This window comes from Zootoca vivipara, chromosome 3, assembly GCF_963506605.1.
Source record: "Zootoca vivipara chromosome 3, rZooViv1.1, whole genome shotgun sequence".
NCBI lineage: Eukaryota > Metazoa > Chordata > Lepidosauria > Squamata > Lacertidae > Zootoca > Zootoca vivipara.
The window spans coordinates 6259864-6277654 of NC_083278.1; the positions used below are offsets into that span (position 1 = coordinate 6259864).

At 44.5% G+C, this 17791-nt stretch overlaps 1 protein-coding gene across 2 annotated transcripts; it reads left to right on the top strand.

The window, feature by feature from the left end:
- The first annotated feature begins 974 nt into the window (after positions 1-974).
- DNAAF10 (dynein axonemal assembly factor 10) lies at positions 975-17121 on the top strand. 2 transcript variants are annotated; one of them, XM_035110284.2, is made up of 8 exons: positions 975-1276; positions 5159-5259; positions 6705-6835; positions 10619-10720; positions 11207-11322; positions 13500-13634; positions 14837-14934; positions 16430-17121. In XM_035110284.2, the coding sequence occupies exons 1-8, from the start codon at positions 1082-1084 to the stop codon at positions 16635-16637; spliced, it is 1086 nt and encodes a 361-aa protein (XP_034966175.1). In that variant the 5' UTR covers positions 975-1081; the 3' UTR covers positions 16638-17121. The 2 variants fall into 2 exon arrangements, with proteins under 2 accessions (XP_034966175.1, XP_034966176.1); XM_035110285.2 differs by having other exon boundaries at positions 975-1167.
- Positions 17122-17791: the final 670 nt, after the last annotated feature.

Sequence of the window (17791 nt, forward strand, 5' to 3'; positions counted from 1 at the left end):
TTACAGATTAGAGAGTTGGGCTCAAACTAACAAAATTAATTGCAACAAATGTAAAGTTCTGCACTTAGGCTGGAAGACTCCTGTTCAACAGGAGTCAACAGTGTGATGCAGCAGCAAAAAAAGCTAATGCTATTCTAGGCTGCATCAACCGAAGCATAGTGTCCAGATCAAGGGAGGCAATTGTACTGTTCTATTCTGTCTTGGTCAGACCAAACCTGGAATACTGTGTCCAGTTCAAGGATGTTGACAAGGGAAACCAAGGTGATCAAGGGTCTGGAAACCAAGCCTTAAGAGGAGCGCTTGAAGGAGCTGGAGATGTTTAGCCTGGAAAAGAGGGGGCTGAGAGGAGATATGATAGGAATCTCCAAATATCTCAAGGGGTGTCACATGGAGGCTAGGACTCGAACAAATGGCTTCAAATTACAAGAAAGGAGATTTCAACTCAACACCAAAAAGAACATTTCGACGACAAGAGCCGTTTGACAGTGCAATGGACTGCCTCAGAAGATGGTGGATTCTCCTTCCTTGGAGGTTTTTAAAACAGGGGTTCGATGGCCACCTGTCAAGGATGCTTTGGTTTAGATTCCTGCATTGCGCGGGTTGGACGAGACGACTCTTCCAGCTCTACAACTGTATGAGTCTAACACATGCAGCTTTCCCTTTTCTATGATGCTGTGATTCTGACATGAGTGGTTTGCCCCCCTATGTGAAACCGATTCCCTTCCCACTCAGAAAATGCGCCTTCCACGAATTGAGTTTGAAAGCACCTGGCAACACACACAAACCCCACCCAGCCCTACTTGGGGGAAGCTGCGGCCTTTCAACGCCCGTCCCCCATGAGAATAGGCCGCGCTGCCCCGGGGGCTGACGGGAGTTGGAGTCCCTGCAGCTGACGGAACTCTTATTGGCCAATGAGGAAGCCAATGAGGAGCTGCGGGGAGGGCGGCGCTGCGCCCGCTGCGTGCTTCCGTGCGGAACCCACTTCCTCTCCGCGGCCCGGTGGCCCGGATGTTTCCGTTGTTGGGGGCAGCCGAAGACGCGTCCGCTTTGAACGGGGAGCCGTTGCGGCACTGCTGCCGCCATGTCGTCTCCGGGAGGCCCCCTGGAGAAGCCGCAGATCATCGCGCACGCGCAGCAGAGCTTGAACTACACCGCCTTCGAGTGCAAGTGGGTGCCGAGCAGCGCCCGCCTCGTCTGCCTGGGCAGCTTCCCGCGGGGCACCGGCGTCGTCCAGCTCTACGAGCTGCAAGGCGGCCGCCTCCACCTGCTCCGCGAAGTGAGTGAGGCCGGGCGGACGGAGCGCGGGCTCCCGCTGCCTTTCGCCTGCTTCTCCTGGGGGATTTGGTCCTCCTCGTGTTTATTCAGGGGAGGGAAAGTGAACGAAGCATGGGGGACGAGCGCGATCACAGCTGAATGGGCTGCCATAATATTAATAATAATCACCACCATCATCAACTCTGATCGTGCTCGTCTCCCATGTTGTGAACCGCCCTGTACAGATGAAGGTGTACTAATTTAATAAATTATTACTATTATTCACAATAATTATTTATTAAATTTTTACACCCTCATCTGTAGTTTACAGGGCGGTTCACAACATACACTTACTATATATACTGTATATGTGTGTGTGTGTGTATATATATATAAACACAAAATACATAATAAAAATAAGAACAAAAACAAACTGATAATCCCCCCGTCCCAAAACCCAGTTAAAAGGGTATATAGCATGGGTAGGCAACAGATCCGACCCATTCGCCTTCTTAAACCGGACCACAGACGGTCCGGGAATCAGCATGTTTTTACATGAGTAGAATGTGTCCTTTTATTTAAAATGCATCTCTGGGTTATTTGTGGGGCATAGGAATTCGTTCATTACCCACCCCAAAAATATAGCGCGGCCCAGCACATGGTCTGAGTGACAGTGGACCGGCCCACAGCTGAAGACGGTTGCTGACCCCTGGTATATAGGGTGATAATTCGCCAAAGGACTAATAGAGGAAAGTTTTTACCTGGTGCTTAAAGATATGTAATGAAGGCACCAGGCGAGCCTCCCGAGTGGATGGGTGGGGGCATTCCAGAAGGAGGGAGCCATTGCAGAATAGGCCTGTTTTTGTGTTGCCACCCTCTGGTCCTCTTAAGTTTTGCTTAGAAATGCAAGGAGAGCAAAATCCACCTAGTAGAGCATTGTTTGTAATAATCTCAGGAACTAGCAAGTGCTGGTTGGCAAAGGCGTTGGGAACCCGTTGCCAGACTCCCATCAACATGACCAATGGTCAGAGGGCAGGGAATGGGAGTTACGCACCAGAAACATCTGGAGAGCCACAGATTCCCCCACCTTTGAAGAAGTCCAATTTGCCTTCTCATGCCAGGATTTATATGAAGAGTTGACAATAGTGTGGATTCATGCTTATAAGCAACAAGGAAAAGGCAGAAAATGTTAGGAACTATGCATTTGTGAATTACAATTCACCCTGAACTGAAGCATGCCAATTCAGGGTATTACCTGGGAAACAGGAGTCAATACCTGGACATGCTTTCGTAAGTTGTGGTTCTCTTTCCAAAGACGTACCCCTCCTCAGCCCCATTTAAAAAAGGGAAGGGGAAATGGGGGGAGGGAGTCACAGGGTACCTAGTCTTACTCGTGTTTATTCAGAAGTAAAGCCCCTCAGTCAGTAGAACATGAGACTCTTAATCTCAGGTTCACTGTTGGACAAAAAGATTCCTGAAAGAGGATATGGCAGGATTGCTGCATTGTAGGGGGTTGAACTAGATGACCCTAGGGACCCTTCCAACTCTATCATTCTATATATCATAGAATCATAGAGTTGGAAGAGACCACAAGGGTCATGCAGTCCAACCCCCTGCCAAGCAGGAAACACCATCAAAGCATTCCTGACATATGCCTGTCAAGCCTCTGCTTAAAGACCTCCAAAGAAGGAGACTCCACCACACTCCTTGGTAGAAAATTCCACTGCCGAACAGCTCTTACTGTCAGGAAGTTCTTCCTAATGTTTAGGTGGAATCTTCTTTCTTGTAGTTTGAATCCATTGCTCCGTGTCCGCTTCTCTGGAGCAGCAGAAAACAATCTTTCTCCCTCCTCTATATGACATCCTTTTATATATTTGAACATGGCTATCATATCACCCCTTAACCTTCTCTTCTCCAGGCTAAACATACCCAGCTCCCTAAGCCGTTCCTCAGAAGGCATCGTTTCCAGGCCTTTGACCATTTTGGTTGCCCTCCTCTGGACACGTTCCAGCTTGTCTGGAACGTGTCCAGAAGAGATAGATCATGGATAGGCAAACTAAGGCCTGGGGTCCGGATCCGGCCCAATCACCTAAATCCGGCCCGCGGATGGTCCGGGAATCAGCATGTTTTTACATGAGTAGAATGTGTGCTTTTATTTAAAATGCATCTCTGGGTTATTTGCGGGCCTTGGAATTTGTTCATTTCTCCCCTTCAAAATATAGTCCGCCCCCCCCCCAAGGTCTGAGGGACAGTGGACCGGCTCCCTGCTGAAAAAATTTGCTGACCCCTGCTATATATGACTAATATAGTTGGTCACCATTCTTCACTCCCATGTATCACATTCTGGCCATTGTAAGTACTGTACCGGTAGTAATCTAATTGTATTCAGTGAGTGAGGTGCCTTAAGTCAGCTAAGTTAGTTTGTGACTAACATGATACTTGAATTGGGCTCATCACTCACATTCTTAGGTAAAGCTACCTTGAGTCCCTGTTGGGCACAAAGACAGGATATGTATAAATATATTAATGCAAAATACAGTAATAATAAATAGAGACACATTTAGAGATGGGTGAAGAACTGTAAATATTAAAAAGTTGATGATAACTAATTTCAGTTTCAACTTTTAATTAAGAAGATTGATAGGGAACTGTAAGCATATCCCAGAACAGGATCAAATAATAAGAGAATCATGTATGGATTGGCATGGATAAAATGAAGCAATGTAATGTTTGCTTTACTCAGCATTTGGCAAACTAACGTTCAGTAATCAAGCACAGTTTAGAAACCAATAATGATGGGGAAAACCATGCTGATCACCATGGTGATAACCACTAGCTTTGCTTGTCTACACAGCCCTTTGCTTCCCACACAGCTTTGGTTGCTGTAGCTATAGCAATGTAGGAGAAGAACAATGTTGGCCTTCTTATGCATTGAGGAGTAGATAAAGTATTGCTGGCGCTCTCGCTGCTGTCCAGTGGCCCAAGGCGCAGGAGGCGGTTGCCATGCCGCTGCCTGTGCCCCAGGAGTGGTGGTGGTGGGGCAGCGGGCGCCGGTGACGTGGAGGAGGCCCCTCGGGAGCCACTCCCGCCACCGCTGCTCCCACTGCTCCCTCAGGCGACAGCGGCTCGGCAAGCAAGGGATTCTTGCGGCCGAGGGAGAAGGAGGTGGCGGCGGCGGTGGCAGAGCCATAGGGCTTAGTGGCTCGTTGTGCCCCGCCAATGCGGAGAAAGGAGGAGGAGAGGAATCTCATTGCGCAGGTAGAACTCTGTGCCAGAAGGATGACATAAGTGGATGCAGCTCATAATTTTTTTATAATCTGATTTTAGTTACGCAATCCTATCCCCAAAACGTAGTCTATAAATAATACTAGTTCTGATATTTGCCAATTTGAAAAATATGAAAGGGGGAAGGAGAAAATAATAGGCAAGTTGCGATCTACTTTTATGTTTGCAAACTATCAGCGATTACTAGGTTAACTAACTATGGACATCTCCGAAATAAATTGGAAAGAAGAATGACAGCTCAATCTATGGATGCCGACCCAAGAATGAGCCCAACTGAATTCAAGCAGAATTTACTCCTAGGCAAATGTGAATGGGATCGCAGCCACAACAACTTAAAATAGACTTATTAATGACAAATCTCTCCCACATTCACTTAGACAAATGAAATTTCATAACCAAAAATCAGATTAAAATGTGTGACTTGTCTTTGTTAATATCAATATTTCATGGTACATATTTGAATTTTGCTAAAGCCTACCAGCAGTAACTCTTCAAACAAGAGAAACTGACTTTTGACATTTACCAGCACTAATACTAACAGAACCAGTCTATTAGATTGGACAAGATAATAAATGTAAAATTATTAGGCCTCCCTCCTAGGTTTTTTTTCCCTTTCCAGATTGAAAAATCAAAGCCTATTAAATGTGGAACCTTTGGTGCTTCTTCTCTGCAACAAAGATACCTAGCTACAGGAGATTTTGGTGGAAATTTAAACATATGGTAAGAAAGTGTTTGCTGGTTAATACTGTTTAAAGCTCTATTTCATACTTCATCTATTCTTTTGTTCGCAGCTAATTCAAAATTGACACTTCATTTAAGTCATCTTAGTTTAGGATCACAAAGGTTTTAGGCAGTTGTAACCTAATTCAGTTATATAGAAAATGTAGTTCATTATGCCACCTCTGTCTGCATGGTTTTGTGACTTTAGAAAACTTCAGATGTTCCTAGATGTCAGCAGCTAATACTCAGGCAAAAGTTATTTGCTTTTGAATTTCCCCTCCCTAAGATTTCACCCAACCTTATGATAAAGCTATAAAAAAGTTAAAGGGACATATTTCAACCTCCGTTATCCCCTTTTCTTTTACATTTTTATTAGCTCTTACTATTTGAACCCATTCTCATGTAGTACATGATTCAGTACCAGATACAAGCACAGCAGCAACAGGACTGGGCGGGGGAATCCTCCAGGAACCTGCAAATTTGCTTATTTGCACTAAGCTATGATTTGGCTTAGGGACGTGAGTGGCGCTGTGGGTTAAACCACAGAGCCTAGGGCTTGCCGATCAGAAGGTCGGCGGTTCGAATCCCCGCGACGGGGCGAGCTCCCGTTGCTCGGTCCCTGCTCCTGCCAACCTAGCAGTTCGAAAGCACCTCAAAGTGCAAGTAGATAAATAGATACCGCTACAGCGGGAAGGTAAACGGTGTTTCCATGCGCTGCTCTGGTTTGCCAGAAGCGGCTTTGTCATGCTGGCCACATGACCTGGAAGCTTCCTCGACCAATAACACGAGATGAGCGCCGCAACCCCAGAGTTGGTCACGACTGGACCTAGCACTGCATGTGAATTGGGCCTTTGTAGGCCTCACATACCAATCAAAAAGTTGAATTGTAACCTTGAATTTTGTAGTTTGGATTGTGAAGGTGTTTCTTGAACCTCTGGAATTCCATCAGTTTTTGGTGGGAAAGGAAAGAACAGTTTTTTAAAAAATGTTTGCATCAAATTTGTCATTGTAACAAATACCAATGATAAAAAATGTTGCTGCTTAAGCCTTGAGCAGGTTCAGATTTTGATTAATGGGTTGTTACTCCTAAAACTACTTCTGTATTGGTTTTTGCATCAGAAATTTCACAAATTTTTGCATATCATTTTAATGATCACTGCTGTTTGAAACTGAATCGAGAATAGTTTGTTTTAACCATTGTGGTATAAAATATCCCTAATTCAATTTACTGAGAACCATAAAAGAACACAAACTAATTATACCATAAGTTTTTATGGATTAAAGTCCAGTTCCTCAGGTACATCAGCTTATGACATGATAGTTGTATTTGTCTGTAAGTTGCTGTAAGACTCTTAGCTTTTTTTCTTTTTCTTTTGCTGCAACAGAGTGACATGGCTTCCCCTTTGGAAATTGTAAAAAAATAATTGTTCCTTTCCGGTGTTTAGGAATTTGGAAGTTCCAGAAATCCCAGTGTACTCTGTGAAGGGACATAAAGAAATAATCAATAGTATTGATGGCGTTGGTGGCTTAGGAATCGGAGAAGGAGCACCAGAAATTGTGACAGGAAGTCGTGATGGTGAGTTAGATCTACTCCAGTGTCACTGGTTAGAAGGAAAAGCGAAGTGGGTTAGGATAAATCCAGCTAATAGCTTCCAGTGATTACCATTCTTCTGTCTTCATATGTTAGACTTATGAACCAATTTAGTCCTGTTATCTAAGTTTAAAAGTTGTTTCCACCTACTTAGAAGTAAGTACTGTTCAGCTTGGGGACCCAGGTGGCGCTGTGGTTAAACCACTGAGCCTAGGGCTTGCTGATCAGAAGGTTGGCAGTTCGAATCCCTGTGACGGGGTGAGCTCCCGTTGCTCGGTCCCAGCTCCTGCCAACCTAGCAGTTCAAAAGCACATCAAAATGCAAGTAGATAAATAGGAACCGCTATAGTGGGAAGGTAAACGGCGTTTCCATGTGCTGCTCTGGTTTGCCAGAAGTGGCTTTGTCATGCTGGCCACATGACCTGGAAGCTATACGCCGGCTCCCTTGGCCAATAATGCGAGATGAGCGTGCAACCCCAGAGTCGGTCACGACTGGACCTAATGGTCAGGGGTCCCTTTACCTTACTGTTCAGCTGAATGGGGCTTACTCCCAGTGGAGATTGGCATGCTTTCCTGTGAGTAAGCCTGATTAACACAGTTGAACTTACAAGTAAACGTGCCCAGGATTCTGTCACCTGTCTTTACCATGAGATAGTTCCTGAGACCTTGGCAATTCTAAAACATTGTCTTTTCAAACTCGATCAACTATATAGGGATATTGAGAATGGGAAAGTGAGCGGATTGAGAATCACGGGGGATGGTCTACTCTTGCTAAAAACTTGTAGATCAAAACATCTTGCATGTCCCAAGCATCGCATGGTCAAGGGTTGTACATGTGCACTTTCTTGAGGGCCACTGGGTTCTAAGCTCCAGCAGCTGAGAAGGGCATTGTCCCTGCCTTGCTAACTCAAGGTCCCAGTATTTTTCTGGGAACTGGAATTGGCTGAGCGCTCACCTGATGTATGACATTAGGGGCAGCATCATGGGCTTGCATCCTCCTGCCTAACAGATCCCAGAGCTGCTCAGTGGAGAAAGTTGGGGAGGCCAATACTTCTTTCATTTACTGGAAAGGGAAGGGGAGAGAGAGATGCAAGTGGAGACTGGTTTGTCCCTCTAAACGTGGGAGAACATGAATGTGCCTGAATTTGTGGAGGACAAAGGAATGAACATCTACTTCCTCTCTGCCCCCATCTTACTGGCAGTTCATTTTCTGATGGGTCTTCACTTGCACTTGTTTTATTTAATGCCAGGGGTGTGGCCTTTAGCTTTCTAGTTACAAGCTCCCATGAATCACTTTACAAGCATAGCAGCTTGTAGGATGGGGAACTAGTGAATAGCTCTTAATTGCAGCAGTTCTAAAGTAAAATAATAATAATAATAATAATAATAATCTATTATTTATACCCCGCCCATCTGGCCGGGTCTCCCCAGCCACTCTGGGCAGCTTCCAACAGAAAAATTAAACACAGTAATCTATTAAACATTAAAAGCCTCCCTGAAGAGGGCTGCCTTCAGATGTCTTCTAAAAGTCTGGTAGTTGTTTTCCTCTTTGACATCTGTTGGGAGGGCGTTCCACAGGGCAGGCGCCACCACCGAGAAGGCCCTCTGCCTAGTTCCCTGCAACTTGGCTTCTTGCAATGAGGGAACCGCCAGAAGGCCCTCGGTGCTGGACCTCAGTGTCCGGGCAGAATGATGGAGGTGGAGACGCTCCTTCAGGTATACTGGACTGAGGCCATTTAGGGCTTTAAAGGTCAGCACCAACACTTTGAACTGTGCTCGGAAACGTACTGGGAGCCAATGTAGATCTTTCAAGACCGGTGTTATGTGGTCTCGGCGGCCGCTCCCAGTCATCAGTCTAGCTGCCGCATTCTGGATTAGTTGTAGTTTCCAGGTCACCTTCAAAGGTAGCCCCACGTAGAGCGCATTGCAGTAGTCCAAGCGGGATATAACCAGAGCATGCACCACTCTGGCGAGACAGTCCGCAGGCAGGTAGGGTCTCAGCCTGCGTACCAGATGGAGCTGATAGACAGCTGCCCTGGACACAGAATTGACCTGTGCCTCCATGGACAGCTGTGAGTCCAAAATGACTCCCAGGCTGCGCACCTGGTCCTTCAGGGGCACAGTTACCCCATTCAGGACCAGGGAATCCTCCACACCTGCCCGCCTCCTGTCCCCCACAAACAGTACTTCTGTCTTGTCAGGATTCAACCTCAATCTGTTAGCCGCCATCCATCCTCCAACCGCCTCCAGGTACTCACACAGGACCTTCACTGCCTCCCCTGGTTCTGATTTGAAAGAGAGGTAGAGTTGGGTATCATCCGCATACTGATGATGATGTTTTGAGCCGTGCCTATGTGCAGCAAAAAAGGTGGAGGGTTCTATTGCTCTAGCAGGGGCTGACCAGGGAGGTGAGTGGCAGCAATCGCAGACCATTAAAATCCTGTCTGATATCAGGTGCTCCAGAGGGTGCAGTACATTAGCTTAAGATAGGTCAGTGGTGGTGCATTGTGTTTTTTTTAAAAAAAGAACAGCTGGAGCAATGGCTGTATCTCATTGGGCAAGCAGAAATGCCACAGTATCTACAGAGATGTAGATCAACATGGGCATTGCTACAACTAAGAGGTCCCCTGAGGACTAATATCTCTACTGAGCATTTGTGGCTGTCTTACAGTGTTTGCACATGCTTGGGCACATTAGCTATTCTATAAACTACTAACTGATAGTTTTAAATAAGTCCATTTCTTGTGTACATTCCAGGCCCTGTTGAAGTTAGTGGCACAACATCTCTCGTTTTTAATAGATTTAATAGATTGCCACCAGATGTCAGAGCAAATCAAGTTTATTTAGGTATAATAGGAGAATAAAAAAGAATGAAAATAAGAAAAGTCTTTTATCATGTTGAACTTTCATTAAAACATTGAATTATAAGCCTATACTATAAAGAAGCTTTTTCTATTACTCTGTTTCAAAGGGATGTCAAATGAGGACCAGGCCCTTTTGCGGGGTGGGATGAGCAGGATATGGTAAAAAGCAAAGCAGCAATCTAAAAACTAAAATCTGTCAGGAGATTTTTAAGACTTGGAAAAGGACGCTCTTACAGCTTAAATTAATAAGACTACATCTACTGATTAGTCCAGTCTATCACTGCTTATCCATAGTTGTCTTCTCTCCCCCCCCCCCCAGCGAGTATATACTTGGTAACAGCAGTCTTGGCCAGCCTTTTTCCATTCTAGGTTCCTCCTCAGCTGCCATATGATATGGTTACAAGGGTACTGCAATCAGATCTACATATGCTGTATGTTCTATTTTGAGTCCCACATAGAACAGGGTTTCCACATAAGTCATTAGAGGGCTGTAGCAAACTGAATATCTGCATATATGAAGACACAAAAAGAAGAACATAATGCAAGGCAATTGCAGAAAGATCTGTATAATTTACATGTAAAAATGTATGGCATTATTAGGCCTGTCTTCTTAATGGAGATAACAGCTTCCAGGAAACGGAAGCTAGTATTTTAGCTGAGTTGCATCTTCTTTAATTTATCAGTTAGTCTGCTCATTGGATGAAACATAACAGCTCATCTATCAGATTGTGAAAGCATTGAAACAAACTCTTCTATTTGTTTTGTTGAACTACATTAAAAATGAATAGGAGTTAAGGGGGGCATTAATAGTGTTTTATTAAGCAAGTTGCTGGGGCCGAAGTGATAGAATAAATGCCACCAGGTATTTGATCAGTAAAATAACCATCCATTATCCACTTTTGCAGGGACTGTGAAGGTGTGGGACCCGAGACAAAAAGACACTCCTGTTGCCAATATGGAACCAGCCCAAGGAGAGAGCAAGAGAGACTGCTGGACAGTTGCACTTGGTAAGGTCTCTCTTGAGCTGGTTGATTTTTGATGGCAGACAAACATATATCATGGAACTTCTCTTTGCTCCCGTCGCTTTTGTACCATAACATGGAGTTTAAATGACTCTATACTAAATGGAGTCTTCTGGAAATGCAGCTTCCAACTGCTTCCTTTTCTCTTTGATCTTCTCCAGGTACTACCTTTCTGTTACAGAAGCACCGATTCAAGTGCTTCTATCTCCAAGAAAGCAGTTTTGACATTTTAAATAAAATAAATGATACAGGCAGTAGCTTGCACTAAATCTTTCCAGCTGTTGCCCTTGTCTTTTGTTAAATGCCTCTTCTTGAATCTGAGGAATAGTAATAACTCGTTATTCCAGGACTGGTTTTCTACCTGAAATGCATTATTATTTTATAACAGAATAGGTGCACAAATGTGACTTGTTATAAAAATAGTTGGGCATATGATGATTTTTTAAGCAGTGCCTCTTTTTTTCTAACTAGGTAATGCTTATAATCAAGAGGAACGTGTTGTATGTGCCGGCTATGACAATGGGGACGTCAAGTTGTTTGACCTTAGGAACATGACATTGCGGTGGGAGACCAACATCAAGAATGGGGTAATGTTTCACAAATGTATGTCTAAATGTCCATCTTTTTTATTTTATTTTTGCAATACAGATACTTCTAGTCTGGAAATTATGCTTAGTTGATTAAAATTAAGCTGCAGATTTAGTTATTTTTTTCTGTTCACTTTTTTTTGGTATGGCAACAAAATACTGCTTTTTGTATGACAGAAGTCATTACAAGTTGCTAAGTTTACCTTTGTTCCTCAATACTTTGTAGTTCAGGCTTTTGAAATGACATTAAAGGATGTCTTTGTTACAAGGCATGGATCTGTAAAGGAATCTAGATCTACACAGTGCGAATGAGAAATATACCATATTTTCCCATGTATTAGATGAGGTTTCTTAACAAAAAAATCGTGTCAAAAAACTGGGGCCATCCAATACATGGGTAGTGGCATGGGGGGGGGGGAGAGAAGCGGTGCACCCGCCAGCCAGACGTTTGGCGGGAGCGCAACTTCCCCTGATGCTGCAGCGAGCGTGAAATGATCTAGGGAGTGTTTCCTGCCCGCAGCTGGCAACTTCCCCCGATGTTGGCTGGCTTACCCCAATGCTGCTGCGCGTGGGAACCGATCTAGAACAGGCATCCCCAAACTGCGGCCCTCCAGATGTTTTGGCCTACAACTCTCATGATCCCTAGCTAACAGGACCAGTGGTCGGGGAAGATGGGAATTGTAGTCCAAAACATCTGGAGGGCCGAAGTTTGGGGTGCCTGATCTAGAGAGTGTTTCCTATGCGCAGCAGCATCGGGGGAAGCTGCGCTCCAGCCAACCGGCTGGCTGGCGGGAAATGATCTAGGAAGTGTTTCCTGCCCACAGCTGCGTGGGGGGAGAAGCTCAACAACTCTGGCCAATCTCTCCTTATTTTCTTAAAACTGAGTCTCAAAAATGGGGGGGGGTCCCTTATACATGGGGGTGTCTTATAGACGGAAAAGTACGGTACTTCACTAAATGAAAAGTGCAGTTCTATACAGAGTTCAGGGTACCCAATCCTGTTGGCTGGGATTCCCTCCTTTCCCCTAAAAATCTTGCAGTGGATCTTGGGCCTGTGTTTCTGGAATGGCAAGCCCCCATGCTACATGTCAAACCACTCCTGAAACTGTTGTAGTCTCAAAAGCCAGATTACAGTTGATCATGGAGGCCTGCTGTTCTAACAGGAATCCCACTAGGCATGCCTAAGCTTTTGGGTTGCTCCAAGGTCTATAGTTACACTTCCCTTGGCAAGTGTATTTGCTGCCCCCTGTCAGAAATTCCCAATTGTGTAGCCAGAGAAACAGCTTGAGGTTGTCTTTACTGTTGCACTGTATTTTGGAGGTGCAGTGCAGAGTGCAGTGCAACCGCAGTGAAAATCTCCATGGTAGGAAAGGAAAGCACAGAAGCACACCTAAAAAATGACAAGCCCCCCTCTTTTCATTTTGAGCTGATGAGCAAGGCTGGACTTGTTATGCTTGCCTCTACGCTTCTGTGCTGCTCCAATCACCTGAGAAGCTAAAGAAGAAAATAAGCCCCAGCCTGGTCTACAGTTGGAATTCAAGGCATGGGGCAGGCATCATCCTAGCATTGTGTTGGCTTATGAGGCTGCTTCTTAAATTGCCCTACAATTCAGGAATATTCTTCCCTATTCCAAACTTAAAGAGTCAGGGAGGGTAGCAGGTGATTGCCCATAACCCTGGATTGTACTGTGACAATTGGGGAAGGACCCTTGGAAATGGGTCAGGATGCCAGAGACTGCGTAGTTTGGGTTGGCTGCTACAGCCAGCCAAAACTTGTGAATCCCCTTTGAGAAGGAGGAAGAGGGTAAGAGGGCAGGCACAAACTCAGGGCCTGTTCCAGCTGGACTGTCTTCCCACTCTACCCCACCCCAGTCAACTTTACATGTTGTATCATTTATTTTGGTCCTTTAAAATTGTAAGCTGCCTTTGGTGCCTTGGCACCAAAGGCAATATATAAATGAAATGAATAAATAAATAAATAATATGTATATATAACTATACCCCAGAAACATCACTTTGATTCTAGCGATTGTGTCCAGGCATACCTAAATGTGCATAGGATTGCGCTGCATGCCTTCCATCTTGAGCACTTTCTCAGTGTCCGCTTCTAAATAAACAGAGTTAGGATTGCCCTGCAGTTCTGCTGAAGTCTTAATGCTTGCTTGCTTGATGCTCCTAGGTTTGCAGTGTTGAATTTGACAGGAAAGATATAAACATGAACAAACTGGTAGCAACATCACTTGAAGGAAAGTTTCATGTTTTTGACATGAGGACTCAGCATCCAACTAAAGGTTTTGCTTCAGTTTCAGAGAAGGTACGGTATGAAACACAGGCTGTTCATTGTTCTGACAGAAAATATGCTACTCTTGCCATGGGGAAGAGGCAAAGCAAAAAGTTTAAGTTGAAGAGATGCTCATAAGGGTACTATGACTGGGGCCCTAAACCTCTGGAAGACTTTTTTCCCTGAACACTCTAAGGGCGCATTAGTCAACTAACTTCTTTGCAGTGGGGATTTTTTTGGTAAACTTCTATGAAGTTCTCCCCCCCCCCCAGTCAGGCCATGGCTTAGGGCGCCGAAATGGAGGGGGCACTGTCAAGCCTGCCTGGTGCCCACCGCCTGCCCGCCAACTGCTGGCGCCTCCACGCGCGTCGCCGGAGCCTGGCGGGTGGCTGCTTGGCTGCGCCCCTGAAATGGAGGGGGTGCTGGCGAGCCTGCCCGCCGCTGCCGCCAGCGCCGGGAGCAACGAGCGAGTGGCGGCAGCGCCCGTAGCTGAAGCCTTCAGCTATGGGCGCTGTTCCTGCCGCCGCTCGCTCGCTGCCGCCGTTGCCGCTGAAGAGCTCACAGCGTCCCCTCCATAGGCGGGAGGCACGCGAGCCAAAATGAGAGCTCAGCGCCCTCCCGCCTATGGATGGGACTCAGCGGCGTTGTGCACGCGTCATGACGCGTGCATCATGACGCGCGACGCACGCGTCATGACGCATGTGCCGGGGGGAGGTGCCAGAAGGTGATTTAGCCTAGGGCGCAAAAAGCCCTAGCACCGGTGCTGCCCCCAGTCATATATACAGTAAATGTTGTGAAATAAATTGTGGGACATCTTTGGGAGAAGAAACGGCTAAGTTTGGAGCGCAGTCCTTAAGGCGGTTGGGTGGTGCCTTGTCCGCCTCCTTCCAGCAGCTCTTCCAGCCAAGCTAGTGCCAAATGTCTGAGCTGCCCCACCCTGCCCCAAAGGAGGTGCCTCCTCACACTGCCCCACAGGGGCCTGGGAAGCACCCCCTGGCCAGCCCCAGAGCTACCATTTGCCAGGACTGCTGCAGCTAGCAATCACACAAGCCTTTGGGAGGCAGAGATGCGATAGGGCATCAGAGGAGGGAGGGAAGGAAAGAGGGACAGAGGCTAGTGTTGCTCGTGGCACCCCTGACCATCCTTCAAGGCACCCCAGGGTGCCATGGCACACGGGTTGAAAACCACTGGACTAGACTAATGTATGTGCAATTTTTTTATAACTTTGTTGTTAGGCCCACAAATCAACCATGTGGCAAGTTCGGCATCTTCCACAGAACAGAGATATATTTGTGACTAGTGGAGGAGCTGGAAACCTTCACCTTTGGAAATAGTAAGTATTTAGTGTTCATCCGGGTGGGGGGCAGGGGTGTAGGACCAGGTTTGTCTGAGTAGCCCTAATTCTGTACATTCAGTTACGGTGATGGTAGCTTTTCATGTCGTAGGAGAGCTTGCTGTTAAGACCGAATTATTAGAAGTGGCTTAGCTTTGCATCTGCAACCTAACATTTATTTGGCAGCGGATATATGTTGCAGGAAACTTGAATAATTTTGCCATCACTTTGTGTTTAAACACAGCTGTACATTCCTCTGCCAAATGAAAATATATTACCTTTGTTCCATAAATTGAGTACCTTACTAGTGTTCCTAACAGCGACTGTCCTCCTGTAATATGTTAATGCTAACAAGTCCCTGAAATAATACTTAACCAACACAGATTTGTTTCTAGGTTGTAATTCTGTACAGGGAACACACTGTCTGATGGCTTAAGCCCTTTGTTTCTTCTCTGCCTAGCTCCTATAAACTGACAAATTTTCATTCTCCCTTACTAAAGGGTGGCTAGTTAGAACTAGAGTTTTAGGGGGAAAGTTTTGCTGAGCTGCCAAGCTCTTCCAGTCTGTGAATTGGCTTGATGTTTATATGAGCCTTCTTACTCCAGAAGCAGTGTGCTTTGCTCCAGCACAGATGTCATTTAAAACTAACTTCTGAACAGAACCACAAACTTATTCTGCTCTTGGGTGGGACAGACAAGAGAAGAGACTTTTAAATGGCTATATTGAGCACATACCTGTACTGAATATAATAAAATTCAGGAATAGCATACATCTTCTGTTTTCAATGTCCGTCTTTATCACTGTTTTTAAAATTACTCCAGCTAGAGGTTTTTTTGTAAGTAGCATACACATCTTGATAAATAAATTTCAGCATACATATTTATATATTTTATATTTTACCAAGGAGCTTTATAGAACAGAAAGCTTATTGACACAGCCTTGATCAGGCAAACTTGGCCCTCCAGATGTTTTGGGACTACAATTCCCATCATCCCTGACCACTGGTCCTGTTAGCTAGGGATCATGGGAGTTGTAGTCCCAAAACAGCTGGAGGGCCGAGTTTGCCTATGCCTGGCCTTGATTTTTAACGTCCTTCTGAGCTCTGGTTTGCCTAAGGCTGCAGTATACTGTTGCCTGGGATTATGTCCCATTGAATTCAGTAGGACTTCTGAACAGATGTGCATAGGATTGTACTGTAATTTAGGATTATTAAAATTATGGAATTTCCTTTGTGATATCTCCCGTCTCTCCCAATGTCAGTATGATATAGTTTCTGGGGGTTGGATTTGAATGTGAAGAAACCAGGTTGAGATGCATGGAGTGACCTTGGGCAAGTCACGATCTCTTAGCCTAAACCAACTTACAGGATTGTTGTGAAGATAACATAAGTTGTAACTGACCCTGAACTCTTCGGTGGAAATATTGATATATAAAAAAGCATGTGGTGTGTGCTTATAACAGGCTTTTCACATACCTTTTTTGATCTATTTTCCAGTGAGTATCCTGCACAGCGGTCTAAGCAAGATTCAGAGGGAAATGAGATGGGAGTAGCAGGTTCGGTTAGCCTTTTACAGAATGTGACGTTGTCAACACAACCTATTTCAAGCCTTGACTGGAGCCCTGACAAAATGGGTCTCTGTGTCTGTAGTGCCTTTGATCAGACTCTGAGAGTACTCATCGTCACTAAACTGAACAGGATTTGACAAAGGACTTCTAAAGAGAAAAAAATGTATGTGTTCCAGAGCAAGAACCTTTTAGAAATGTAATGGAATCTCTTCATGACCTCATGCTACAGAACAAAATGTGAAACATTTTGTCTGGGGTACTTTTTACCACTTTGAAGTGTAGCATACATTTCTACACCCTGTGCCTTCAGTTTTAGCACATTAAGACCTGTTTGTGTGGGACACACTTAAGTTCAAAGTATCTTATGGTTGTGGTCTTTTTTTTTTGTACAGCAGTAACAATTTGTTGACATTTGTTTAAATCATTTTTAATTACTTTGTGTGTCTGTTGCCCACAAGACTAAACCATATCTTAGAAACCAACTTCCAGAACCAGCAAGTGTTTGTCCTTTAAAGTACTGCATTTGTTAGTATGTTCACCAAAATGGCTTGGATTGCACTTATTTTCTGCATTTAAAATTTGAATAGCTGTGTTTTAATGTAATAAAGGTTTATGTTTATAGTGGTGTTTTTCAGTTATTGGCTGCTTATTTAAAATATGATATATATACGTGAATGGAATAATACTATAATTTTGAGTCTAGTTCGCTATACTCCGGCCAGAAAGATGGGTTTCTGTTTGACCACACCTCCATTTTGATATTAAAACAAACTTTGCTCAATTTACAAGCATTTTACCTTTAAGATAAAATTGGCTTAAACTAATTTTGTGCTTGTGCTTAGAAAGCAGTTAAATACTGTATTAATCAAATTAATTCCTTGCATCAAAATATGTCATCTAGTGTTTTGAACAAGCCTTTATTCTTTTTCAAGATCAATGTAATCTAAATCTATAAACGATAAAAGCAAAATAATTTGAAAGGTTTAACAGATCAGCAGAAAATAATATAAAATGGCAGGTCTTAAAAGCACAGAAGAGGCCTTACATCTGAATCACTGAAGGGATTCAAAGTCAAATTTTATTTTGATTAAGTGAGAAACATCTAAGTTCCCAAAGTATGCATATACAGTGCACCGAGGATCACTTTGAGCATGATTTTCCACAAGTTTGGAAAAATTCACACAAGCCAGAACTGGATGCTTGCCTTGTGTGAAGCTGTGATGGGACATATTTTTTAACCAGATACAAATGTGGACAATTTTAAAATAAATAAAAATAAATAGAAAGTATT

Coding starts and splice junctions, on each gene's coding strand:
- DNAAF10 (XM_035110284.2), top strand. CDS start 1,082: ATGTCGTCTCCGGGAGGCCCCCTGGAGAAGCCGCAGATCATCGCGCAC. Junction 10,721..11,206: donor CTGCTGGACAGTTGCACTTG/GTAAGGTCTCTC, acceptor TTTTCTAACTAG/GTAATGCTTATAATCAAGAG. Junction 13,635..14,836: donor TTGCTTCAGTTTCAGAGAAG/GTACGGTATGAA, acceptor CTTTGTTGTTAG/GCCCACAAATCAACCATGTG.